Raw genomic sequence first — 26581 nt, 5'->3', positions numbered from 1 at the left:
ATAGATTGGTGTTTAGAAGAATGAGAGGCAATGAGTACAGTCCCAGCTTACTCAACTTCTAAGTAAATTCCTTCATACCCAACTTAGTGAACCCTCAGGACTGCCTCCAGTCACAACATATCTCTTGAGACAAGGGGACCAAAACTGCTCTCAGTACTCAAACTGTGGTAAACCGGTGCATTACATAGTTTCAGCAAGACCTCCCTATTTTTATACTTCATTTGCTTTCCCAATTACTTGAACCTGTATGTGAGCTTCTTATGATTTATGCAGGACTCCCAAATCCCTCTGTGCTGTAGTTTTCTGCAGTGTTTTTCCATTTAAATAACATTCAGCTCCTCTGTTCTTTCCCTCTAAACAAAATGACCAAGAGCCAGATCAGGTATAGGGAATAGAAACAAGGCTGAACAGGATCCACTTCACAATCAGCAAGATAAGGGACAGCTTGAATGGGCATGAACAATGCCTGATGTATGTTTTGAGGGAAATAAGTGACAGCTGGTTATCATATGGTTGGAAATTGATCAGATTAAAAATTAGAAATTGTATGCATGATCTAAGGTTATATAAGAGAAAAGAATATTTTACCAAAGTTCAATCTTCGACAACAATCATGACTGGCTCTCCTTGTGTACACAAATAAGTAACCTGTAGTGGAATCGTTCAGTGGCTTGTCAAGTTGAATGCCAATACCACCTCACTGTGAATCAAATGTCCAGGTTAAACATCTTCTTTCTTTGAACACAGGCAGTTATTACAGTTAAGACTGCTACAAATTATAATGTTATACAAGTAGTTTATTTACATACGTTCCACACAAATTATTAGGTTATACAGAAAAGTCATTTTAGGCCCACTTTAAATTTGACATCAGACAGGATTTTCCCTAAAGATTCAGGTGTTCCTATTCATTTTGTCTCAGGTTTTTTCTCTCCAGCTTCAAGTTTGGGTAATTCAGCTGGTTCTCGGTATGCTGGGAAAGCTTCCCATGGACTGTTGAGGTCAAATTTGCGGAATTCCTGGGCAAGTTCAATAGGCTCAGCTACAATACGTTTTACCTCATCATCATATCGTACCTAAAAAGAAAAGGAATAGTTAGGCAAAGGCAAAAACACAAGAACTGGGATGTAATGACAGAGCAGTGTATGATATTGGTTAAACCACGGCTGAAGTATTATGTAGATTTCTGATCATCACACAATACAAAGGATGTGATTGTACTTAAGGTGGTATAAAGGAGACTCATCAAGATGCTGCCTGGGTTGAAGCATTTCAGTGCTATGAATAGAGACTAGACAGAATAGGGATGGCATGCCTGGAGCAGAGAAGACTGAGAGGGGACCTGATGGAGGATTACAAAAGTATGAGCGGTATAGTTAGAATTAACCTTTCTCCTTAGAGAGGCTAATTACCATTAAGTAAACATTTAAGCTAAGGAGCAAGAGCTTTAGAGGAGACTTAAAGGAGAGTTATTTTTACCCCGAAGGTGGTAGAGGCTGGAAGTATCACAACATTTTGGGAATATGCAGATGAGCAACTGAAATGCCACAGCATACAAGACTACAGAAATGGGTTTTGAGTAGATGGGTGCTAAGAGATTTTCACTCCAACTTACAAAGTTGACTCAAGTAGCTTTTAGGAGGGGTGGGGTGTTGCCAAGGTGTTTGCTGAGTGGGAGCGCAGAATAAGGTAGAAAAGGAAAAAGCTTCATAGACGTACAGCTTTAAAAAACATTATTTTATACCTCTACATAGCCAGAAAGTGGGAAGTCTTTGCGAAAAGGATGGCCTTCAAATCCATAGTCTGTGAGGATTCGCCTTAGATCTGGATGGTCAGCAAAAAATACACCAAACATATCCCAAATCTGGAACAAATAGACAAGTAACAATCTAGCTTCCTGAAGGACTTGAAATTTTAAATTTTAGAACTGTCAAATTTTAAGTAAAGAGCAAAATATTACTCGTATTTTGTCTATTATAAATGTGTGTGTTAAATTTGAAACAAATTCTTAAAAAGAGCAATTGAGCCAAGACAGAAGCGTGTTAGGCAACTTATAAAATACTCAATTACATTTAAACACCCTACTTTTCATGTGATTACAGGCTATAAGCACAGCATAATAGTTTTAAATCACATTATTGATCATTGCATAATTAATTTTGTGAATTATAATACAGTACGCAATGATCAGTGTTTGCCTACTCCATGAAAGTCCAATGTTCTTGATTTCAGTAAAAAGATCATAAAACATGAATGGAGAAATGGTGATCTAACTTATCAAACCTGCTCCCTCCACAGACAACACGATTCAATCTTAAACTCCACCACAGTTATCCGCAACCCTCAAAACGAAATATCAAAACAAAAACAGAGGTTGCTGGAAAAGCTTAGCAGGTCTGGCAGCATCTGTGAAGAAAAATCGGAGTTAACATTTCAGGTCCGGTAACCCTTCCTCAGAACAGGAAGGGTCACTGGACCCATAACGTTAACTCTGATTTTTCCTCAGCTGCTGCCAGACCTGCTGAGCTTTTCCAGCAACTTCTGTTTTTGTTCCCGATTTACAGCATCTGCAGTTCTTTCAGTTTTTAAGTATTGAAACATTCAGCCATCTCCACAATTCAACAATGGCCTGATCGAATATACAGATCATTATTTGCCCACCCCGACAACAATCATCCTAGTTGCTACATAAAGTTCACTGAGCATCAGAAATAGCAAGTTGACATTCTGGCGAGAACTCTGTCAGAGTTCCAAGTATAATGTAGCATATATTTGCCTTTCAAATGTTTCCTGGCAACTGTATAGATTTTACCTTCATCTCAAATCCTGCTCACAACCAGACAAATGCCGACTCTTAAAATTGAGTTAATTTACAGAAGATAAATGTCTTCTGCTAAGAATGTGTAAGATGGTGTAATTTCTCGTTCCCTGTCCATCTCTCTCTGTCTGCAATGTTGAATACACCCTTACCCCGATTCAATTATTGTCTGTTCTCTGACTCAGTCTTGATTTGCTTAGAAATTGACTAGTAATAAAAGTCTTCTCATAACATTCCATCCAATTTATTCAACTCACCTCTCTCTCATACCAGTTTGCAGCCTGGAACACAGGTACCAGGGAATCCAGTGGTGTCAACTCATCAGTGTAAGTCTTCACACGGATACGAGAGTTAAACTGCAGTGAAAGTAGGTTATATACAATCTGTCGGAAAGGGAACGGAAGAGATCTTAAAATTAAATCTCAACAATATCAGTACAGAAGGAACCTAAACCCTCAATCAAGTTGAGGTTCCAAAGCTATGCTCCAAGTCAATGCCTATTTTATAGCAAACTTATTGTAACAAAGGCGATCTAACAAACAATTTGGCATTGTAGGTTATTATTTTAAGGGATTCTTAAATGATTAACCTTATACTTTTGTTTTTAGTTTAGAAAGGGGTTTTCTGGGACCAATTGTTATGGGAAAGGACCGGCTCAAAGTTTAGTTCTGAAATTACTTTAATAAGAGAGTCACAACAAGTTTTCAGTTAGACAGTGATGTACAGTCTAACATAAGCTATATACTTCTCAAAATTCAGAACGAGAAACATTCAATGACTTCTCAATTGCAGGTTTTAGACTTCAATCTTCTCTATTTTGTCTCTTGTATTCTCTACACTAGATTTCTTGGCTGTACAAACCTGATTGGGAAGATTTCTTTTATCTTGATTTTATAGAATTAACCTCTTCCTCTCTCCACTCATCTTCAGCCCATAGTCGAGCATGCTTTTCTTAACCAACCAGATATCATTTGCATGAGCTTCACACCATTCCATAATGCTTTTTAAATCATTTCTTTTTAATTTGACTTCCTTATCTCAAGCTTGGGGTCTTATCTCTTGAAGGGACGCAACTTTTCCAATTTTGTATTTTCTCATGTGCATCAAGTTCTTACTCTGCAAGGTCTCAGATTCTTCCTACATTAGAACATAGGAATAGGATTAGGTCACTTAGCCCATCAAGCCTGCTCTACCATTTAGTACGATCATGGCTGCTTAAACGATTCAATGTCTTTTACCCACACTGTCCTCATAACCCTTTATACCACTGATAATGAAAAATTCAACAACCTCTACTTTAACCATACTCAAAGATTGATCATCCTCAAAGAATCGGGGTAAAGAATTTCAAAGATTCACTACATCTGAGTAAAACAAAAATTCTCAACAGTTCTAAATGGTATCTCCCTTATTTTTAAAATTGTATCCCCTGGTTCCAGACTGTCCAACCAGGGGAAACATCTTATCTGCATCTACCTTGTATTCAGTATTCTGGAAGTTTCAATGAGATCATCTCTCATTCTTCAAAACTCAAGAGAGAACAAGGCACATTTGCCCAATCTCTCATCATAGGACAGTCTCACCATCTCAGAAATAAGTTTGGTGAATCTTCACTTCACTCCCTCTCTGGCAATAACTTCTTTCCGGAGATAAGGAGATCAAAATTGCATAGTTCTTCTGGTGCAGTCTAACTAAGCTCCTATATAATTGAAGCACAACTTGACTACTCCTGTACTCAAATCCTCGTGCAATGAAGGCTACTGTTTCATTACCCATTCACCTGCATTTTAGCCTTAATGGCAAGGACAACCGAGTCCCTTTGCACAACTATACTTTCCAATCTCACCATTTAAGAAATATTCTGTATATCTGTTCCACCAAAGTGGATAACCTCATTTTTCCATATTATACTCCATCTACCTTATTCTTAACCAATCACTAAACATGTCCAAATCCTCCTTAAAAAAAAAACACCCAAAGAATTGAGTGTGCTGGAAATCAAAAGTGAAATCAGAAATTGTGGAAAACTTAGGTCAGGCAGCATTTGTGAACAGAAAGCAGAGTTGATGTTTCAGGTCCAGTGACCTTTCTGACTCACAGAAGCATCACTGGACCCAAAACATTAACTCTGCTTTCTCTCCACAAATGTTTCTCAAAGTGTTGTCCAGCTTCCTCACAACACACATTTCTGCTTAGCTTTCTATCATCTGCAAACCTTAAAATATTACATTTGGTCCCCACATCCAAATCATTGAGCAGCTGGGGCCCCAAGTTCTGATTCATGCACACTTCACTAGTCACACTCCGCCTACATGAGAATAACCTCTGTATTACTAATCTGTTTTGCCTTTGTTGGTCAACCCTTAATCCATGCCAATACATTACCTCCAATCCAATCTGGTATAATTTTGTTAGCCAATCTCCTGTGGGCAACCTTATCAAAATCCAAATATACTACACCCATCAACTCCCCTTCAATTTTGTTAGTAACATCCTCAAAAACTAGACTATCAGGTCCGAGGGACTTCTCAATTTTCCAACCCACTAATTTTTCTAATATTACCTTCTTACTAATTGTAATTTTCTACAGCTCCTCATGGTCCTTACTCACTTGGATCTCTGATTCTGGGAGATTTCTTATACCTTCGTCAATGAAAATAGACAAAAAGTATAATTTAGGTTCTCTGCCTTTTCTTTATTCCCCTTTATAGATTCTCCTGACTTTGATTTTCATAGACCCACATTTGTCTTAATCAAATGTCTCCTTTTTACAAACCTATAGAAATTTGTACAGTTTGTCTTTTATGTAGTTTGCTAGGTTGTATTTGTATTTGATTTTTCCTTTCCTTATCAGTCTTCTTGGTCTGTCTTTGCTGTATTGCAAAATCTTCCCAATCCTCAGAGTTATTACTATTATTCACCACTTTATAAGCATTTTCTTTTAATCTTACATAATCTTTAACTTTCTTTGTCAGCCATCGTTCACTGACCTATTTTGTGTCTTGAGCATAGGAAGGAAATCAAGGCATAGCCAGGATTAGATAAAGTGAAAAAGGGAGACTTATGGTAGATACTGAAGCACAAATCAGCAGAAGCCCTACAGGAGTACAGAATGTGCAAGGGGAAACTTAGAAAGGAAATTAGGAGAACAAGGACATGAAAGAATAGTGGCAGGTAAAACAAAGGCAAGTCCTAAATTTTTTTTTTTTAGTACATTAAGGGTAAAAGGATAACTAGGTAAAGCCTATTAAGGACCACAGTGCTAACTTGCATGGAGCTGGAGGATGTAGGTGGCAAACTAAATCAATACTGTGTCAGTGTTCACAAGTGATCAGGACAAAATCAGGAAGGAGGACTGTTATATACTTAAAGTAAGCAGCATTGACAGGGAAATTCTGAGTGGTCTGGCAGATTTAAAATTGGATAAATCTTTAATGCCAGATGAAACATATCCCAGGCTGTGTGAGGCAAATCAATAGCAGGAACACTAGTAATAATTTTAAATTCCTCTCTGGACACAGGAGCAGTGCCATAGGATTGGAAGACAGCTAATGTGATACAATTAATCAAGAAAGGAGCAAGAGGTGGAACATGATTGAGGGGCATAGACAGAGTAGACAGGAAGGAACTTTTCCACTTGCTGGAGGACCAATCACAAGGAGGCATTCATTTAATGTAAGGGGCAGAAGATTTAGAGGGGATAAGAGGAAATTATTTTTCAGATGGTGATGAGCATCTGGAACTCACCACCTTTAAGTGTAGTAAAGGCAGAAACCCTCATAACATTTAAATAAGTATTTAGATGCACACTTATGATGACAAAGCATAAAAGGTTAAGGGCCAAGTGCTGGGAAATGGAATTAGAATAGTTAGGTGGCTATTTTTGACTGGCATAGACTTGATGGGGCGAATGGCATTATTTTTAATGCTTTAATACTATAAACCTCTATGACTCCATATTTTAACAATTCATCTTCCAGCTGCTAACATATTAATTTTACTGCTTCTGCTGGAAAACAAAACATAAGAGATCCTGTGTGGAACAATCATCCCACCAAGAAAGATATGTATTATTAGATGTGAAAGAGCTTAAAAGTTAAACCAAAGGAGTGCTGGACCCACTGCAGTTGAGTAATGCAGTTGAGACTTAACTGCCCTCTAGACAACTAGGGATGGCATTAATTGCTGGCCTGGCTAGTGATGGCCACATCCCGAGGATGAATTAAAGAAAGCACATCAGGTCCGTCACCATCTCTAGAGAGAAAACAGAGTTCTGATGAAGGGTCACTGGACTTGCAATGTAAATTGTTTTCTCACTACAGATGCTGCCAGACCTGCTGTGTTTCTCCAGAACTCTGTTTTTGTCTCAGATTTCCAGCATCAGCAGCTTTTGTATTTACTTCAGAGCTTAAGACTAGAATGTTGACGTGTTTGCCATCATCATCTTTTAATATGTTGTTGCTGCAGTAAAGTTGTTCGCCAAATCAATAAAGAAGTCTTCTTTGTAAGATCTAACATTTAATATTTGCAAAGCATTTAGAAATTGCAACTTAAAATATGCAAACTTTCAAAGCTGCAACAAATGTACTATTCTGTAGCAGAATTGTAAAGTTACATTTCACCCTTCCCAACCAATTCTTCAATTACCTCAAACCTAAATGGACGAGAAGGAACATCGACTGCAGTTTCATCTACAAGAGATTTAAACTGGGCATTGGTGTGATCCCGAAGGAATGTCAACACTGGTATAATGCCATCTGGATGGATAAAAACCTCCAACTCATTGAAACATGTCACCTGTTTAACAAAGACAAAGCAAACAGATATCATGTTTTCACATACAGGGTTGATCTAAATAATAACAGTATAACATATAACAGGATATAATAATGAACAAGTGAAACAAATTAATGGCCAAAATCATTTTTCCCTTTCAGTCCATCACCATTACTTTCACCATTGGATATATTCAGGGGTTAAATAAGACAAATTGAAGGAATTAATTTCGGATTTTTTTATAGCTTTCTATATCTAACATTTACACAATAGTGTGACAGTGAGATATCTTCAAAACATTGCTTGGATGAGAAACCCTGCTTGTTATTTTAGATGATGATTGCCTCCTACTTAACATTCACTTCCATGATGGCACAGGACTGGATTCCAAAACAGGTTTCAGAAAACAATTTAATAGGCCAAAACACACAAGGGAAGAGATTTCCCAATGAAAAACCTAATTTCAGAGACACCAATCCAATATTTGGCCATACAACAGATATTTCATTGATTAATAAAACTCAATAACCTGATTCATGTTTAGGTATCAGTCTAAGTGCTGACACACTGACCTGCACTTGTTGGATGTATTTGGGAAGAATTTCAGCGACATATTCACCAAATGCAGAGAGCTGGTTGCGCTGTAGTTCATTCCTTGGTCGGACAGTAGCTGTGAAGTAAAGTCCAGCACTGCTAAGTTAAATTTCACTGCTCCAATTCCTATCATATTATCTACTATTAAGAAATCTCAAACTTCTTGGTTTATTCTGCAGGATATGCTAATATAAACAGATTGTAAAGTTTTATAAAAAACAAAAACAGCAATAAATGGTGTAGCTACTCAAACAAGTCATAGGCAGAGTATTCTGCAGAGAGTGATCCACCTCCTGACTCTCAAAAGCTTTTCCATTAATTGTAAGGCACAGATAAGGAGATTGAAGGAATATTCTCTACATCAGAACGGTTGCACACTATTCAAAAGTTACCACACCATCTGGGTCAAAACACTTCTCTTGTTTGGCACCCTCTGTAGTTTTAAACATCCACTTTCTCCGTCAGAGTAACCTGCCTGCAGTTCTACCTAAAGGATGCACAACAGCAAGTATTAATCTACAGTACACAGCAAATTTACGACCTGGCTAGAAGAACAAGAAGGGATCACCATCACCTTTAGGTTCTGCTCCATGGTACACAGCCCCCTAACGCAGACACATAATTCTATCTTTATTGTCACTGTGTCAAAACACTGGAAACACTCTGTCTAAGAAAGTATAGCATAGGTACCCAGAACATTGACTGCAGAGTTCAAGGTAGCATCTTCTCAAAGGCAACTAAGGATAAGCAATTGAGGCAGCCTTGCCAGTGATATATTCATGCTGATCAATGATGGATGAAATTCCCAAATTAGGTACTTCAAAGGTCAAATAATTACCACCAACTCTGCACCAAGAACTATCAGTTGAAAAAGTGAATAACAGCTATCTTTGTGACTTCTCTGATCCTGAACACATGCCCACATGGTGTTTTTCTGATCTCTTGGTAGTCATCCATCATACAAAATGACAGGTTGTACTTTGTTGAATAGTGCTGTGTGCAATGATAGTGAATTAACTTCTCCTAAGCATAAGCCTGAGCAAAATTAATGAAGGCCCTCAGCGCAATGAATGTCCTTGCCCCCTTCTCCATCTCCCTGTTTGGGTTCAAAACAATCCACACCACAATTTCTGGCATTGGCTTGTTGGTCAGAGTTGCCAGGAAGTTGACAAGAATTAGACAGTCAATCTTTGGGCTCCACTCCAAACTTTTAGTCAGGACTTACTGCCTTATGCTTCAACTGTCTCTCTCACAAGGTAACCATAAGGCAGTGGAGCTATCTGCCCATAGCTGGGAGATGGCTTCACAAGTGCCAGGTGTGTCCATGATAGCAGGCCTGCAAACTGTATGTTGGCTGGGGCGGGGTGGGGGGGGGATCTCCTCCTGGTTTCTCTGATGATTAGACTGGTTCTGAGGGACCCCGTTTCCGTACATCACCATTTGGAGGCACAGCCAAGAACAAGCCGGAGGACCGGCTGTGTACACTGACAGGGAAGAACTTACATATTTGGCTCTTGTTTTCATTTTTATGCCCAGTGGTGCAGCCCAAAAATGAGAAGCAAGGTAATTCTCTTCCACACACTACTAGATGTTTTATTCTCTTTCAAATACAGAAGTATGATCTTTACCTTCAATTTGAAAGTGCATTTATAGGAGGAAATTTGCGTTATAAATGGGGTCGTTATTCAATCAGTATATACAACTGAAAATTAGCTTGGCATTTACTTACGCCGCGTCTCAGAAATGGATCCCTCAAACCTGATCTGAGAGGTCACAGCACCACGGCCAGGACCTATAATGAAAGCACAATGGCAAGATTTTTACACCACAAATGTACAAATAAAACAAAACATTTCAACGCAATGAGCCATTTTTTCCTTAGTTCTAAATACAATAACTAAGTATAATAAAGATTAAAAAGTTAATGGAATCTGAATTACATGATGAAACGCCATGAAAACCTACAGAAATAACAACTCTATCAACAGTGACATAGCAACATTTTGAGGAAGCACCCTTTGCACAAAGTGAAAAATGAAAATTAGAACTTCTCAATAAGATAGTTGGCATTGGTATAGGGTCAAAGTCATATGTTGAAGCTATATTACAAAAATATTATGTCCATTCCAGGCTGAAACAGCAGTGCAATGCTGAGGGGAGTGCTTCATCAGAGGTTTTGCCTGTCAGATATCAAAGCAACGCCTAGTTGGGCCTGTACATTTGGATGCTCAAAAATTCAACAGCATTGGACCAAGAGACAAGGAGTCATTGAGATGAATCCAGAAAAATGCAACCTAACGTGGTGGGGAAAATTGAGGGGACCCAGATGACAGTTTGGAGAAGTGACCAAAATGCGAAATTTCTGCCAGAAGTGTGGTGCACAGTAAAAGGGCTCGTAAAACATATCTCAATTGCATTAGTTCATGCGAAAGTGTAATTTTAGTTTAGCTTGAGGTACAGTATTAGCTAACTCCTAAGTAATGTTTCATCTATGTTGAGTTAGTTTGCTACACTAATAGTCTCAAAATTTGAATCTAGTCCCTTGGTCATTTCCATTAGTTGCCAGGAAATTAATTTCTTTTAAGGAGTTAGTGGTCTATTTGGGGATCATATAGACGGGTGACAACATATAGGTGACAGCCCAGGAGGCCATACAGTCGGTTGTGTCTGTGCCACACCTCTACAACCAGTCTCAAAGCTCCAATCTATCCTTGCAGCACTGCAGTTTTCTTCTCTTCAGGTACTTATCCAAGGATCTTTTGAAAGTCATGATTGACTGGCCTCCACCACACAGGCTGTCCATTCCAGAACCTAATCAGTCACCAAGTAGAAAAGTTAACCCTCATGTCACCATAAGGAAATGAACCAACCAGTCACTTTAAATTGGCATCTTCTCCTTCTCAATCCTAGCATTAAGGGAACAATTTCTCTATCTATTCTGTCTAGATCCATCATAACGGTATCCAATATATTAAACCTCCACTCAACCTTCCATTCTGTAAAGAGAATATGCCCAGTTTCTCCAACCTATAATTGAAACGTCCTACACCAGAACCATTCAAGTAAATTTTTGGCACCCTCATAGAGCACCCATATCTTTCCTGAAGTGAACATTTCCTGCACTTCCTATTTTTATTTCAGATTTCCAATCTCTGCACTATTTTGCTTCTATTAACTTGGTATCCATGTCAGCACTTTCCTTTTACTCTGTGGACTTCAATTTTGCCAGGTCTAATATGTGGTTCTTTATCAAATCCCTTTTAAAATCCATAGATAGACATCTCCATTACCTTCATGAAACCATTACCTCATCAAAAAAACAATTAATTAATCCACAGTTGCCCAAGGGAAAATATGAAAATAGAATAACATGAAAGGGAACAAAAATAGTTGGGGTGCAAGACTTGTGAGTCAGATTGGAAACAAAGAGGGTGATATATGTTTATAGGCAAAGGACAAGGTTAGAATACTTGATGAATACTTTGTATCAGTGTTTAGTGAGGAAGAGGATGCTGACAAAATATAGGTGGAAGCAGAGTATGAAAACTGAAATGGAGGAAATAACGGAAAGGCTGTCTGTGCTTCGGGCATGTAATTCACTTGGTTCTTGTGGTTTGCATCCAAGATTGTTAAAGAAAATGGGGAAATAGTTGATGGGTTTGCCACAATCTTTCACTCTTCTCTAGATTAGGGAGTGGAGGTGCCAGAAGACAAAGGGCAAATGTGACAATCTTATTCAAGAAAGGGTGAAAAGGACATTTCTAATTGATACAAACTGGTGAGACATTAGTGATGGATAAAGTTTTGAAAATCAAAAAATTAGCAAGCATTGGAGAGGCTTCAGTTAATTAAGGACAGCCATTTACAGGTTTATAGAAGGTGAATTGTGCATGGCTAATCTAACTGAATTATTTGATGATATAAAACAGAGGTTCCAAGGGAATGTGGTTTTTTTTGTCTACATGGATTTTAACAATGTTTGACAAACTACCACAGAGCTGGTTAACAAAAATCAGGCTCAGGAAGAGGAAGGCCACTGTCATCTTAGATTAAAAGAAATAAAATTACTTACCGGTAGAAAACAGTGAGCCATAGTAAATAGTTGTGTTTCATACTGGAGGGTGGATAGTAGTATTTCCTAAAGTTCTTTATTAAGGCTTTTTATATATTTACCAATTTTGCCCATGATATATTCAGAGAAGAGGCAAACAGTGAGGTGATATAAACTGCCTCAAATACTACAAAGATAGGCTGACAGAATGGGCAGAACCTAGAATTGAATGGTCTTGTTGCCAGTTTTGCAGGGTATTTATCAATGACTTAGATCAATAGGTTATTCCAAATCTAAGTTTGGTGATTATGTTAGGTGGCACAGCAAGCACTGGAGACAGAAGTGGAACATTGCAAAGGGACTTTGATAGTTTGACCCATCAAACTGTGACAAATACAGTTCTACGTGGGAAAGTGACAGATCACCCAGAGGAATTACAATGGAGGAATCACCACTTTCCAAGTGAGTAGTGGCAGAGCATGGAGATTCAAGTTCTCATGAATGGAAATCACAAACTGCTGGAGAGGGTTAAAAACTCATTTCAGAACCTAATGGAATATTAAACTTTACCTTAAGAAATACAGAATGCAAATGGATGGTGATTACATTAATGTTACATAAAGCTCTTTACAAAAAATACCATTGTAAAATGGATACATTTACAACAGAGGTGGGTGCACAATAGATTTCTCAGGATAATACCAGCGTTGAGGGGACTGAATGCTTTGCCCAGGGTTCCATTTCTGAGAGTACAGAAGATCCACAGATGATTTAAATGAAACATGTAAAATGATTAAAGGCTTTAATAATGGGGAAAGTTGATCAAAACATGGAATAATTAGAGCTGAAAGGAATGTGGAAATCTAAAAACTCACTGAAATGAACATTAACACTAGGTCAAGTAAAATTACAAAAATCAACAAGCATCAGATATAAAGCAGCAGAGAATCATTTGAACAAGCAGGACAATCCTTCATAATTTTTACACAAAGTCTGACATACAGCAACAAGATGAGTACCATCATAGGATCCAACTGTCTTAGCAAATCAGATGCAGTTAAGCACTAAGGCTTCATTTTACTAAGCTTCACCAGGCAAACATAGCAGGAGGCAACACTAATTGCCAAAAACTGTAATTACCAGCTATTTTGTAGTTCTAATATTATAGTAATAATTCATTAAATAAAACAAAGTATAACATTTAGCAACCACATGACATCCTAAATTACTTCACAATTAAACACTTAGAAAGCATTGTATTATAGGCAAATACAGAAGGCAATTTTGCAGGGTCTCACAACCAGCAATTATATTAACTCAGATACTCCACTTTAGCAAAGTTGATTGAATGAGAAATAATTCAGCCATTTGAACTTTTCGGAACCGTATTACACTGAAACTGAACCGGATCAGCTATAATCATACTTTGGTGACAATAGCAGGTCAGAGGCTGGGAATTCTGCAGCAAATAAATCACATCCCAACCACCCTAACGTCTGTTCATAATCTACAAGGAACAACTTAAGAGTATGATGGAATACTATCCATTGCCTGGACGAGTGCAGCTCCAACAAGCTCAACACCATCCACAACACAGCAACCCAATTGATCAGCGCCCTATCTAGCATCTTCAACAATCACACCCTCATCATAGATGCACAGTTGGCAGTATTGTACACTAACTGCAAGATTCACTGCTGCACCTCACCAAGCCACTTTTAGCAGTGCTTTTCAAGCCCAGAAACTTGTACATAAAGTACAGGGACAGAATATATATGGGAACCTCACTACCTGCAAGTTCCTCTTCCCTCCCACCATCCTAACTTGGGAATTATATCACCATTCCTTCCCTTTGCTGGGTCATAATCTGGAAATTCCCTTCCTAACAGCATTGTGGATACACCTGTTATCTCACAACTGGAACAGCCCAAGATAGCTCACCATCACCTTCTCAAGGGCAAATTGGGAATGGGCACAGGTGCTGGCCTATGACACCCCACATTCCATGTACAAATAAGTTTTTAAAATCCCTGCTCACATTCTGTAGAAAATCCAAATATTGCAATGTAGACAAGAACATGCTGAACAGCTGAACAACGAAAATAACAGGCTGTTGTTGCTAACATTTCTATCAGTTCAATCATGTCTGACATACACTTTCAACACCATTTTCTCACCTATGTTGCACGCCCATTACTCTGAAAGATTTAATCACTCCAAGATTCACAGCTTTTTGGGAAGATGCAGAAACAGTGACTCCCACTAGTAGATGTAATTTATTTTACAAAGTGTCAGTTTAATCCAATAAAGTATTTTGCCACATATCAATGTTCCCCTTTAGTTTTCTGAAGGCATTACAATTCTCCAGGATCAAGTCCCTGTTATTCTTGAGGCCTTGAATAGTGGACAGTCAAACCCTCACCTTCAGCCCTGATGTTTCTCATTGCAGTGATCCAACAAAGAAAATTCCAGGCTCATCATTCTCCCTACCCCACCTCACTCCCGCACCCTCCTAACAGAAGCAACTCCATTCCAGCAGCAAAGTCCATAACCAGCACACCAGCAGCACCCACAAGCCTCCTAGCAATACCATGACCCCACAGACCAAACTGCTGCAGCAGCTCACTGCCTCCTAAACAGCTGCAGTACCCTCTTCTTCACATCCCTTCCCTCAGCTGCAGTGCACACTTTCCCCAACAGCACCCAAAACCCCCAACAGCTGCAGCACCCTCTTGTGCACCCCATCAACACCCTCTATGCTCCCCCTCTCCACCAGCTGCAACACCCTCTTCTGCTACATCCATTACACCCTTCTCTCTGCTTGGCCCTGCCTGTGGCTCCACCCTCTTACCTGCACTAGCTGTAGCATCCACCCGCTTCTCTCTCCCCTCTCACCAGCTGCAGCACCTGACCCAACCAGCAGCAGCCCCTTCTCCCCTCCACCCCCACCAGCTGCAGCACATTCCGCCCCCCCCCCCACTTCCCACCACCTGCAGCACATTCCCCTCCCCCCACCCCGACCTCCCACCACCTACCACCCACCAGCTGCAGCACATTCCCTCTTTCGCCCCAAGCTGCACTTCCCCCCACCCCCATCAACTGCAGCACCCTTTCCCCTCTTTCCCCCCACTCACTAGCTACAGCATCTTGTTGTCCTTGTTGTATAACCCTTTTCCCTTATACCTCATATCCGCAGCACCCTGTCTCAACAGCCCACTTCCAGTCTCTCCGCCTGCACCCGGTTTATCTGCAGTGACAACCTCCAGGTGCCGGCTGCGCACGAAGGTCAAACAGCGGGGACACGGATTCTCCCTCCTCCCCGAATCCTTCATCTTCATCCGCCTCCTCCTCCTCCTCCTCCCCCCGGAGACGAGCGGAAATCCCGGGGACCCTACACCGCCTGCTGCGCCCTCAGTCACCGCCACTCACCCACATTCCGGAAGGTTCTCAACAATCCGGCCCGAGCCAGACCCACTAGCCTGGCCGCCATACTAACGGAACCGGAACTACCGGCTCGCACGGTCCGCCCGCCAATCCTTTCCCTCCTCCCCGCCACGGGGTTCACCTTCACTCTTCCCCCAACCCCCATTCCCTCTCGGACGTTGTGGCCGCTGCTCCTGATAATTAAAGGTAAAAAAAAAGAGAGGTTTGGACGCGTTTGGAAATGCGATTCCGCTCGGTTAATAAATAGAGGTGAATTCGAGGGAATTTCCTATTCCTGGGGGCTGGTTATTGAGCTTCTTTCTCCCTGAGCCGCAGGGCCTGAATAATGCACTTTCCTGTTGAATAATTTCACCCTTTTCAGAATAAATTTCTTCATTTAATAATTTCATCTTCCTGTTTCATAACATACTTTTCTGCTTAATAATTTCCATTTTCTGTTTAATAATACTATTTTCTGCCTAATTTCCACTTTAATAATTTCTCCCTTTGTTCCATATTTTTTACTCAGTGAATCATTTCCCTTTCCTATTTAATAGTTCATTTCTGCTTAATAAGTTCATCTTTCTATTTAATAATATAACCTTCTGTTTCACAATTTCCATTTCATTTAATTGTTCACATTTCTGCTTATAATTGCACCCTTACTTTTTTTGCAATCGATTTTTAAAAATTTGTTCATGTGACATGGACGTTACTGCCTAGGCCAGAATGTATTGCTCATCACTAATTTATTTGAAAATGCAGTGTTGAGTCACCTTCTTGAACCACTGCAGTCTGTGTGTTGTAGGCATATCCACTGTGCTATTAGGAAGGGAGTTCCAGGATTTTGATCCTGTAAGCGAAGGAATGGTGATTTCAGTTTCAAATCAGAATGGTGTACAGCTTGGAAGGGAAATTGCAACTGATTTTACCCTCCTATGTGGTAGAGGCCACAGCTTTGGAGAGTGCTGTTGAACGTGCCTTGACGAGTTACTGCAGTGCACTTTACAGATGGTATGCAGTGCTGTCACTGTACGTTGATGAGGAAGGGAGTGAATGTTCAATGTGGTCGATAGGGTACAGTCAGTTGGCTACTTTGCCCTGAATGGTGTTGAGCTTGGGAATCCCACTTATCCATATTATTCCTTCACACTCATGACTTGTACCTAATTGATTATGAACAGGCATTTAGGAATCGGGACAAGAGATACTGCGGAACTCCTAGCCTCTGACCAGTTTTTGTAGCCACAGTTTATGTATCTAGGTTCAGCTTCTGATCAGTTTTAACTTCCAGTATGTTGATAATACAGGTTGCCATGTTTCTGCTTAATAGAGTCATAGAGATATACATCATGGAAACAGACACTTTGGCCCAATACATCCATACCAACCAGATATCCTAGATAAATTTTGTCCCATTTGCCAGCATTTGGCCTATATCCATCTAAAGCCCTCCCATTCATGTACCCATCCAGATGCCTTTTAAATGTTGTAATTGTACCAGCCTCCTCCACTTGCACTGGCAGTGCATTCCATACACGCACCACCCTCTGTGTGAAAAAGTTGTCCACTAGTTTTGAACTCCCCACCCTGGGGTAAAGACCTTGTCTGTTTACCCTATCCGTGCCCTTCATGATTTTATAAAGTTCTATAAGGTCACCCTTCAGCCTCCGACACTCCAGGGAAAATAGCCCCAGCCTCTCCCTATAGCTCAAACCCTCCAACCCTGGCAATATCCTTGTAAATCTTTTCTGAACCCTTTCAAGTTTCACAACGTCCTTCCTATAGCAAGGAGACCACAAGTGAATGCAGTATTCCAAAAGTGGCCTAACCAATGTCCTGTGCAACAATGTCTTGTTGTACAGCTACAACATGACCTCCCAACTCCTATAGTCATTGCACTGACCACTAAAGGCAAGCATACTAAATGTCTTCTTCACTATCCTATCTACCTGCAACTCCACTTTCAAGGAACTGTTAGCCTGCATTCCAAGGTCTGTTTGTTCAACAACACTCCCCAGCACCTTACCATTAGTGTATAAGTCCTGCCCTGATTTGCCTATCCAAAATGCAGCACCTCACATTTATCTAAATTAAACTCCATTTGCCACACCTCGGCCCATTGACCCATCTGATCAAGATCCCGTTGCACTCTGAGGAAATTCTTCACTATCCACTACACCTCCAATTTTGGTGTCATCTGCAAACTTACTAACCATGCCTCCTATGGTCACATCTAAGTCATTTATATAAAGGAAAAAAAGCAGTGGACCCAGCATCAATCCTTGTGGCACACCGCTGGTGACAGGCCTACAGTCTGCAAAGCAACCCTCCACCACCACCCTCTGTCTTCTACCTTCGAGCCAGTTCTGTATCCAAATGGCTAGTTCTTCCTGTATTCCATATGATCCAACCTTGCTATGCAGTCTGCCATTGTCCCTTTTTATGTTAAATAATCCATATTTCTGTTCAATAACTTAACTCTATGTGTTTAATAATTTCAGTCTCTCTTTCATCATTTTCACAACTTAATAATTTCCACTTTAGTCTTGCTGAAAAAAAAGGCACTCGCCTAAGCTTTTCACCCTGCACACACCAGGATTGCACTTACTAATGTAAAGAGAAATAATATTTTTACATTGTATGAGAAAAGATGCTGATTTATTAGCAAGTGGACTCTAGTGGAGGAATTGATAATGCACCTGTTAAATGACAACTGACAGTTAACTGGCAAGCTTTGCATAAATTTAAATCACGTAGGTATGATTTGCTCGGAGTATTAAACCAGAGAATGCTGTCTCCTATTTTGTTAATATTAAACAGGTGTTAAGATTAAACAGCACGTGTGTGAACAATTTTTCGCTGTCTGAAAGATAAAGGGCCCTTTCTACTGATATATGTGACTATTGGCATATGAAGTACCCATCTAACTGGTGCACAGTCAAATTGCATTTCCTTGTATTATCTACGTCTTGTTAAACATTGAATTTTTTTGCTGTATTTTTCCCAATGATACTGCCTCAGGAAATACGGATAATTGTTAAAAGATACTCATTGCCCCTCCAAGTTTTAGGTAGGGTTCCTACATAATCAGTTAAAATCCCATTCAGTGGTTTTTCAGAAGCTTGAATCAAGTTGTTTAAGTTCTGGTTGGGGTTTGTCCACTACCTGACATGTTGCAGTTAAAATCGGATCATCCATGATCTTATTGAAAGGTGCAGCTGCTCAAAAGACCAAGTGACTTATTCTTGTTCCTCGGTTGCACGTTCGTGTATTCAAGCAAGACATTGCTGCTTTATATTACTGGTGATGTACAATATTCACAATTGTGCTTTGTTAACGTGAAGATTAGCAAAAGGAATGACTGGCTTTAAGTTTCTATTGTTGTAATAACATAGAGAAGTTTATGGATACAAAATACTTTAAATTTTCAAAATTTAAAAAAATTTTTAACAATTTATTTTTTAATGTAATTATTTCTATAGATCCTGCTTTACCAATTGCTAAAATGGAGCCAAATAGTGATGCAGGAGGTGCAGCCATTGCTGGAACAACAGATGAAAGTTATTTCATGAGCTATACCTTCACAGATAGATTCCATTCTGTGCGAGTTGCCCAGAGTATTATGGATCTGTGCCTTGAAGACCGGCTGTTTGCAGATGTTACCATCTCTGTTGAAGGCAAAGAATTCCAGCTCCACCGACTTGTGCTTTCTGCTCAGAGCTGCTTCTTCCGTTCCATGTTCACATCTAATTTAAAAGAAGCTCATAATGATGTTATAGAACTCAAAGATGTGAATGCAAGTGTTTTCCAGCTTCTTGTGGACTATATTTACCGGGGCACTGTAAAATTGAGAGTGGAGGACCTCCAGGAGACATACGAGGTGGCAGATATGTACCAGTTAACGTCACTTTTTGAAGAATGCTCTCGGTTTCTGGCTCGGACTGTTGACATCAGGAATTGTTTACAGGTCATGTGGTTAGCAGATCAACACAGTGACCAGAAACTGTACACTGCAGCAAAACAATGTGCAAAAACACATCTGTCACAGCTCCACAAGACAGAAGATTTTGTGAAACTACCTGTAAGATTGTTTACAGATATCATTAAAGGTACGTGTTTTTCTGTCTTGATTTTTAGAATGAGTCTATCTTGAGTCCAGAAGGCTGTAACATATCTAAGCAGAAGTTCAGGTGGTGTTCTCCAAGTTTGCATGGCTTCACTGAGACGCTGCAGCAGGTCGAAGACAGAACTACGAGCATGCAAACAAGGTGGTGATTTACGTTGGAAGCATTGGATGCTCAGGATCATGCTTGTGGTCTAAGTGGAGGTGTTCTGCAAAGCGGTCACCCATCTGCAGCATTCTGCTTTTCATTTGTAACTAATGATCTTCCCAGAAGTTCCATTATTGGAAAAAATTGGAAACGTTTTTGCTCTGCTGTAGAAAAATTATCATTAAGGGGCCAGATTAAGGAGGCTGCGATAGAATCTGATTGATTTGTGAATCACATTGAGGTCATAAGTATAAATTGAAGTACACACATATACTGGAATTGATACATCTCCATTGAAAGTTGTTGGGATGTTTTACACAAGTAAAACACAGTGGTGTGGTTGGCAATGTCCCTGCTTCTGAGCCAGAAGTTAATGTTCCGTACTATGACTTCCAGAAACTCCAAGTTCATGTTCCATATCATGACTTGGTGACCAATGAATGTGCACTTACAATATGACCAAACACTTTGATTATCAATTTTCCAACAAAACCCAATGGGAGGCAGTAAGAAGGGAAAAGCTTCCTGGTTAGCCATGTGATGAAAAGAACATTGGTGCCTCTACCATCACTAGCCATATCTCCAGGCTAAAATTTGTGTGTAAAAGTGCAAGTTCCACAATAAGGTGAGGTAGTGGTGAGTAGTAATGTCATTGAGCTGGTAATGCAGAATCGAGGGCTAATGTTCTGGAGACATGGGTTCAAATCCCACTTTAGCAGATGGTGAAATTTGAATTCAACAAAAATCGCCAATAAAAAGCAGATGTAATGACAACAATTGTTGTAAGTACCCATCTGAATCACCTATGTCCTTTGGGAAGTGAAATCTATCTCCTTATCTGGTCTGGCCTACATGCGATTCCAGATGTAAAGCAATGTGCTGACTCTTAACTGCCCTTTAGGCAATTAGGCATGGCCAATAAATGCTGGCCTAGCCAGTGACACCCATATCTCATGCACAGACTTTAAAAACTCAGACTTTGAGTAAACTGCAGCATACCACCATCAAACTAGGTTGGTAGCCAGAAAAAAAAAAAAATCAGCCTAGTGTGGATTATACCAAAACATGCTAGCAAACTAAAAAATATGCTTTTCTTTCCTGGTACTGTAGATGGTGTTCCTAGCTCTCAGAAACCTGCCAAAGCCATAGAAACATGGATAGATCACAACAAGGAAGAGCGAGCACAGTACTCTGAGAACCTGACATCCAGTTTAAAGGTATGTTACCTCAAAACTAGGCCACATAAGTACCTTCCTTCCCCAATACAAATTGAAACTAATATTTCCTGTGAGTGTGATACAGAAGAATTCCTGCAGAATAATGCTAATTGTAGAGTTTGCGGCTTGGCTTTTACCTTTTCTGGAAACACATTATTCCAAACTTTTCCAACTAGTGAGAAGGGTTATCAGATAAGTGATGAATGTTGGTTTAGTGGTAGAGTTCTAAGTAATGCAACACCCCTAGATGGAAAAGTCCCTTATGAGCTTCAGGACATCATGGCAGGACTCTTCAGAGAAGCATCTGCAACTCCTCCATCAGAAGGATTGGGACTGTCTACTAACAGCTTCAGTGTTCTGTCTCGATGGCATCTTCAATAATGGAACTGTCCATGTTAGATTCTAGTAAGGACTGGATAATATCCAAGTTTGAGCAGTCAAGTGACATGTTACATGTATACCAGATAAAAGTAGTCCATGACTATCTTGAACAAGAGTGCCCAATCATCTCCCCTTGTCTTTCAAGATCCACAACCATTGACAGATTTCCCTCTATCTTATGAGGGCAATTGCCATTGACCAGAAGTTAACTAGTCCTGCATACCAGCACAATGGCTATAAGGGTTTGAATCAGAGTTTGAATACACTCAACAACTCTCAATATGCAACCTTCCCAGAAGGACAAAGGAAATGTTCAAGGATACACTGAAAGTTTCCTTAAAACATAGCCGAATGGATATTAATTATGCAAAGAAGCTTGCTACCAATCGTTCAAACTAGCAAATTGTTCATCTAGCTGCAATATGCTTTGAGACGAAAGACAACAGTAGCGGAGAAGTTAAAAGGAAGCCAGTCCTGCACTCTGGATCTCACAAATTCATGAGACATCCTACTCCATGTGCTTAAAGATCTATGGGTCATGAATCAGCCTGTTCAGTCATATTCAGTCAGGCAGAAATTTGGAGACCCATGGCAGAACATGACATGAATGGACATCATTTTGAATCAATGGACAGCTGACAATGACAGCTCCATGATGAGTAGCTCATCACCTGTTTCTCAAAATCTCTCCATTGAAAGATTGAATTAGAAATAGGATGGAATACTTACAGTTGCTTAGATAGGCACAACTAAGCAGTGCTTAGTCCAGAACACTTCTAAAAGATTGATACTCATATTGAACTTCATGCTCTTTTTTCACCAATCCACAGCAGCTGTAGTTTACATCATTATTTTGACAAAAACCCGCTCTCCCTAATCACCCCTACAATTCCGGGCATGAAAGCAATGTTACAAGAAAACTCTTACCTACAAATGTCCCTGCATGCAATAGACCAGCTTGATTTGACTTTTATTTGCTGTCCCTGTTGCTTCTGATTGGGTATCCTAGAAGTTTCCATCTGGAACCATTTTAGGAGCTGCATCATCACAACAGTGGGACGGGCTAGAAATTCAATCTTACCAATGTTGGCTGTGTCTTGAGTACCAATTTTAAAAATCGCAGTTTAACATTTGCAAGCAAAATCATTGAATGTTATTTTTCCACTCAGAGTATATCTATTTTTATGAAGTTCACTTATCAAAAACTTATTAAAGATCGTGATCTGAGTAAACTGCGGACCAGTGAAGCAGGATTTAATATATTTACAGTAAAACCTAGGCAGGAGGCCCCTTAACCATCTATTACAGTACAAATGCATTGAGTGGGGTGTATTGTTTGGTAAATGGTGATACCAGTAGAAGCTGCCAAAGTAGGATTTAGCTGATGGTCCTCCTAAAAGTTAAGGTTTAATCAGAATCAAATGTAATTTGAAACTTGATAACAATGATTTAACGAGAGGCCATTTTTGTTAGGTATCACTGCAATAATCACCAAATGCATTGGTCTGATTGTTCCAAGTTTAATACCTAATCCTTCCTTTATTTTCCTGGCAAGACCAGAAAAGATGATCTTGCCACAGTATGAAAATGCAAATAAATTTAGCCAGTATTCATCCTTTCTAGAATTAAGTTTAATTTTGTAATACATTTTAATTACTAACCAAAACTGGCCTTAGCAAAAATTGTAGGTAATTCACAATAGATTTTCAAACAATACATCATGGCTTGATATTTTAAAGTGGATTGTACAACTGCTTTGCTGTAAGAGTTATACAATGCAACACAACACAGCACAGGAACAAGCCCTTCGACCCACCAAATTACTGGTTTGCCAGTATGTATTCTCCACAGAAACTGATCAAAAGAAGACCTTTTTGATTTACTGTAAACTCAGAACAAAAGTACTTTTTGTGATAACAGGGAAATGATTAACAAGTCATAATGAGCACTTAAGTCATCCTAGCAAAAGAAGATAGTCTTTTGGAATCCTCCCATTAATTAAATACCTGTGCAGCTTGTATTAATTTTAAGATTATTATCTAAAGATTAAACTGTACCATTGTTGTTTATCAGGTTTGGAATTTTTTTGTCTCATACAGGAAATTGGCGAAATTGTTCATATTTATCTGATTGGAAAAGAAGACACTCGGACTCACTCACTTGCCGTTTCTTTACATTGTGATGATGACGCCATCAGTGTCAGTGGACAAAATAGATTACGTCAGCAGATTACAGCTGCGTGCAAGCATGGCAGTGACTTATATGTTGTGGGTGGCCCCATTCCACGCCGAATGTGGAAGTGTAATATGGAGACAATGGACTGGGAACAGTGTGCATCACTGCCAAGAGATCGGCTTCAGCACACACTGGTATCTGTGCCAAGTGAGGATGCCATTTATTCACTCGGTGGAAAAACTCTACAGGATACGCTATCCAGCGCTGTCATTTATTATGTGGTCCGTGATAATGTATGGATTGAAACCAATCAGCTGGACACTGCAGTATCTTGTGCTGCTGGTGTTAATCTGAATGGAACTATTTATCTTCTGGGTGGGGAGGAGAATGACCTGGATTTCTTTACCAAACCATCACGTCTCATCCAATGTTTTGACACGCACTCTAGAACATGCCAATTAAAATCATACCTTCTCCCCTTTGCAGGCCGTATGCATGCTGCTATTCACAAGGACCTGATTTTTATTGTAGCTGAGGGGGATTCTTTGGTTTGTTACAATCCTTTGCTCGACAGCTTCACCAGACTGCGTTTCCCAGAGGTATGGAGTCGTGTACCTTCCCTCTGGAAGATTGCAAGTTGCAATGGATGTATCTATGTTTTCAGAGATAAGTGCAAAAAGGGTGATGCCAATACATTAAAACTGAACCCAGCCACATCTGTGGTGTCAGTAATTAGTGGAATTGAGATACTGCTGACGAATTGGCAATTTGTTTTGGCATGATTTCAAGTCAAAACTGCAATTCACCCTTGCAGGACTATTTTGCATTGTGAATGTTTGTCAAAGTTCGGTGTTATGACTTAATTCAGTATCAATCCATAATTGTACATCTTGTTTTCCCATATCATCTAGTGATCAGATGTTTGTTACATTTAACAGGAGATTTAACTGCAGATTTTAGCTCTTTAGTATATTGGCCACAACATTTTTGTTTCTAAATACTGCAGTTGTGAACAAAATTTGATTTTTTACATATACTGCCTCAGAAACTATATTGATCCCATTTGAAATTAAAACAGTAGTGTAAGGATAAGAAAAGGGAAGCTTCATAATTCTACATAAGTGTTATGTCCAAAAATATTTTTCACTAAAGCAGGCAGCAACATTATTTTCAACATTACTTTTATCTTAAAATTATGCTATCAGTTCCTTTTATAACAGAAATAATGTAGTTCTGCAATACGTGCTTGAACAAATGTATATTGATGTTTTAAGTCTGATCAGGGAACATTTCCTCTATGTCCCTACATATGTGTAATAAACTTGCTCTTTGTAAATAGGCTTCCAGTTTTATTGCATACAGCATACAGAGGAATGGTCGACAATACTTGGTTAAAGTATGTTGCACTGTGGAACAGTGGGCTGCTGTAAGAGTACATTATAGCACTGAATAATCATCTCTACTCTGCATCTGCAAGACCCACGCTCCGAGTGTTAAATTTAACAGGCACCATAGTCCCCAACCTTCAACTGAAAAGTCAGGAGATTGGGGTCCACCCAGCAGAAGCATAGCTGCCCTGATATTTTTTGTTAATATACTGGAGGCAGGATATTCAGTACTTGGGGGAACTGGAGGAGGCATGCAACATGGAATTGAAAATGATGAGTGTTTGGTGTCTCACCAAGGCTGTTTTCAGGCCCTAGCTAAGGCAGAATGGGTACCACAGTTTGGGAGGTCAGTGTGGGTAGACAGCTTAGGGGAGTTGGTAAAATCTTGGGTCCACTGATAGACTCAGAAAACCTGATAAGGAGGAACCCACCACCAGACCAAGTAAGAAATTTTGCCTACATGCTTAGCAAGGGCCTTTCCCACAAATGAAACCCTCTAATGGGTATAATTGTTTATTTGAGAGCTCCACTTGGCCCACCAGCAGGCAGAAGCTGATCAGACCTTCCACCTGATCTAATGTGCCTTCCAACCCAACCTTCAAACCCTCTTGTGGGTGATGCTAGATCCAAACCCTAATTTCTCATTTCTACCAAGGACTCCTCAAGAAGGAAAGAAATTTCTGAGGACTGTATCACACTTCACCTGTTTAGCAGACCTAAAGGCAGGTAACCCAGGAACCTTCTGACCAACAGGAGCAGATAGCAAGACGAAGAAGGCAAGTTGCTAAAACAATTTAGATGGACATAGAGAGGCTAAACTAATTACCAACTCAATACTGGCATAATTTTGATAAGTAGGACAGATAGCCCATTAATCAACATCACAGGAGCAGATTATCTGGTTATTGATGTTTCTGGGAATTTGTTTACTAATTGGTTGCTGCACTCCTACAACAGTGACAACACTCCAAAGTTACACCAGAGCCTGTAAAATGCTTTGGGATATCATGAGATCATAGAAAATGCTACATTTCCTCCCCCCCGACCTTTATTCATTAACAGGATGAAGGCATTACTGCTAGGCAGCATTTATTTGCCCAAAGGCAGTTCAGAGTCAACCACGTTGCTGTGGGTCTGGATTCACGTGTAGACCAGACGAGGTAAGGGTGGCAGTTTCCTTCCCTAAAGGGCATTAGTGAACCAGATGGGTTTTTCCCCAACTATCAGCAATGGATTCATGGCCATCATTAGATTCTTAACTCCAGATTTTTTTTTTTCTTATTGAATTCAAATTCCGCCATCGGCTGTGGTGAGATACAAACCCGGGTCCCCAGAATGTTATCTGGGTCTCTGGATTAACAGTCCAGCAATAATACCACTAGGCCATCCCCTCCCCTTCAATTGTTTTTAAAAAAAACCCTTGTCAAGTCCAATCAATCTGTCAGAATTTTGGATTCTATGAAAAATGCGTTTATGATCAAAGT

At 39.8% G+C, this 26581-nt stretch overlaps 2 protein-coding genes across 2 annotated transcripts; one reads left to right on the top strand and one right to left on the bottom strand.

The window, feature by feature from the left end:
* Positions 1–779: 779 nt before the first annotated feature.
* On the bottom strand, positions 780–15797 carry ndufs3 (NADH:ubiquinone oxidoreductase core subunit S3). Its single transcript, XM_020529990.2, has 7 exons — positions 15669–15797; positions 9918–9980; positions 8167–8264; positions 7466–7615; positions 3076–3201; positions 1745–1864; positions 780–1076 (listed from the first exon to the last, which is right to left on the bottom strand). The coding sequence occupies exons 1-7, from the start codon at positions 15727–15729 to the stop codon at positions 909–911; spliced, it is 786 nt and encodes a 261-aa protein (XP_020385579.1). The 5' UTR covers positions 15730–15797; the 3' UTR covers positions 780–908.
* On the top strand, positions 15749–25045 carry kbtbd4 (kelch repeat and BTB (POZ) domain containing 4). The gene is made up of 4 exons (XM_020529989.2): positions 15749–15869; positions 19148–19774; positions 21047–21153; positions 23634–25045. The coding sequence occupies exons 2-4, from the start codon at positions 19171–19173 to the stop codon at positions 24489–24491; spliced, it is 1569 nt and encodes a 522-aa protein (XP_020385578.1). The 5' UTR covers positions 15749–15869; positions 19148–19170; the 3' UTR covers positions 24492–25045.
* The last annotated feature ends 1536 nt before the right edge of the window (positions 25046–26581 follow it).

Source organism: Rhincodon typus, chromosome 17 (assembly GCF_021869965.1).
Source record: "Rhincodon typus isolate 14 chromosome 17, sRhiTyp1.1, whole genome shotgun sequence".
Classification (NCBI taxonomy): Eukaryota; Metazoa; Chordata; class Chondrichthyes; order Orectolobiformes; family Rhincodontidae; genus Rhincodon; species Rhincodon typus.
This window is presented reverse-complemented; position numbering and strand designations above follow the sequence as displayed.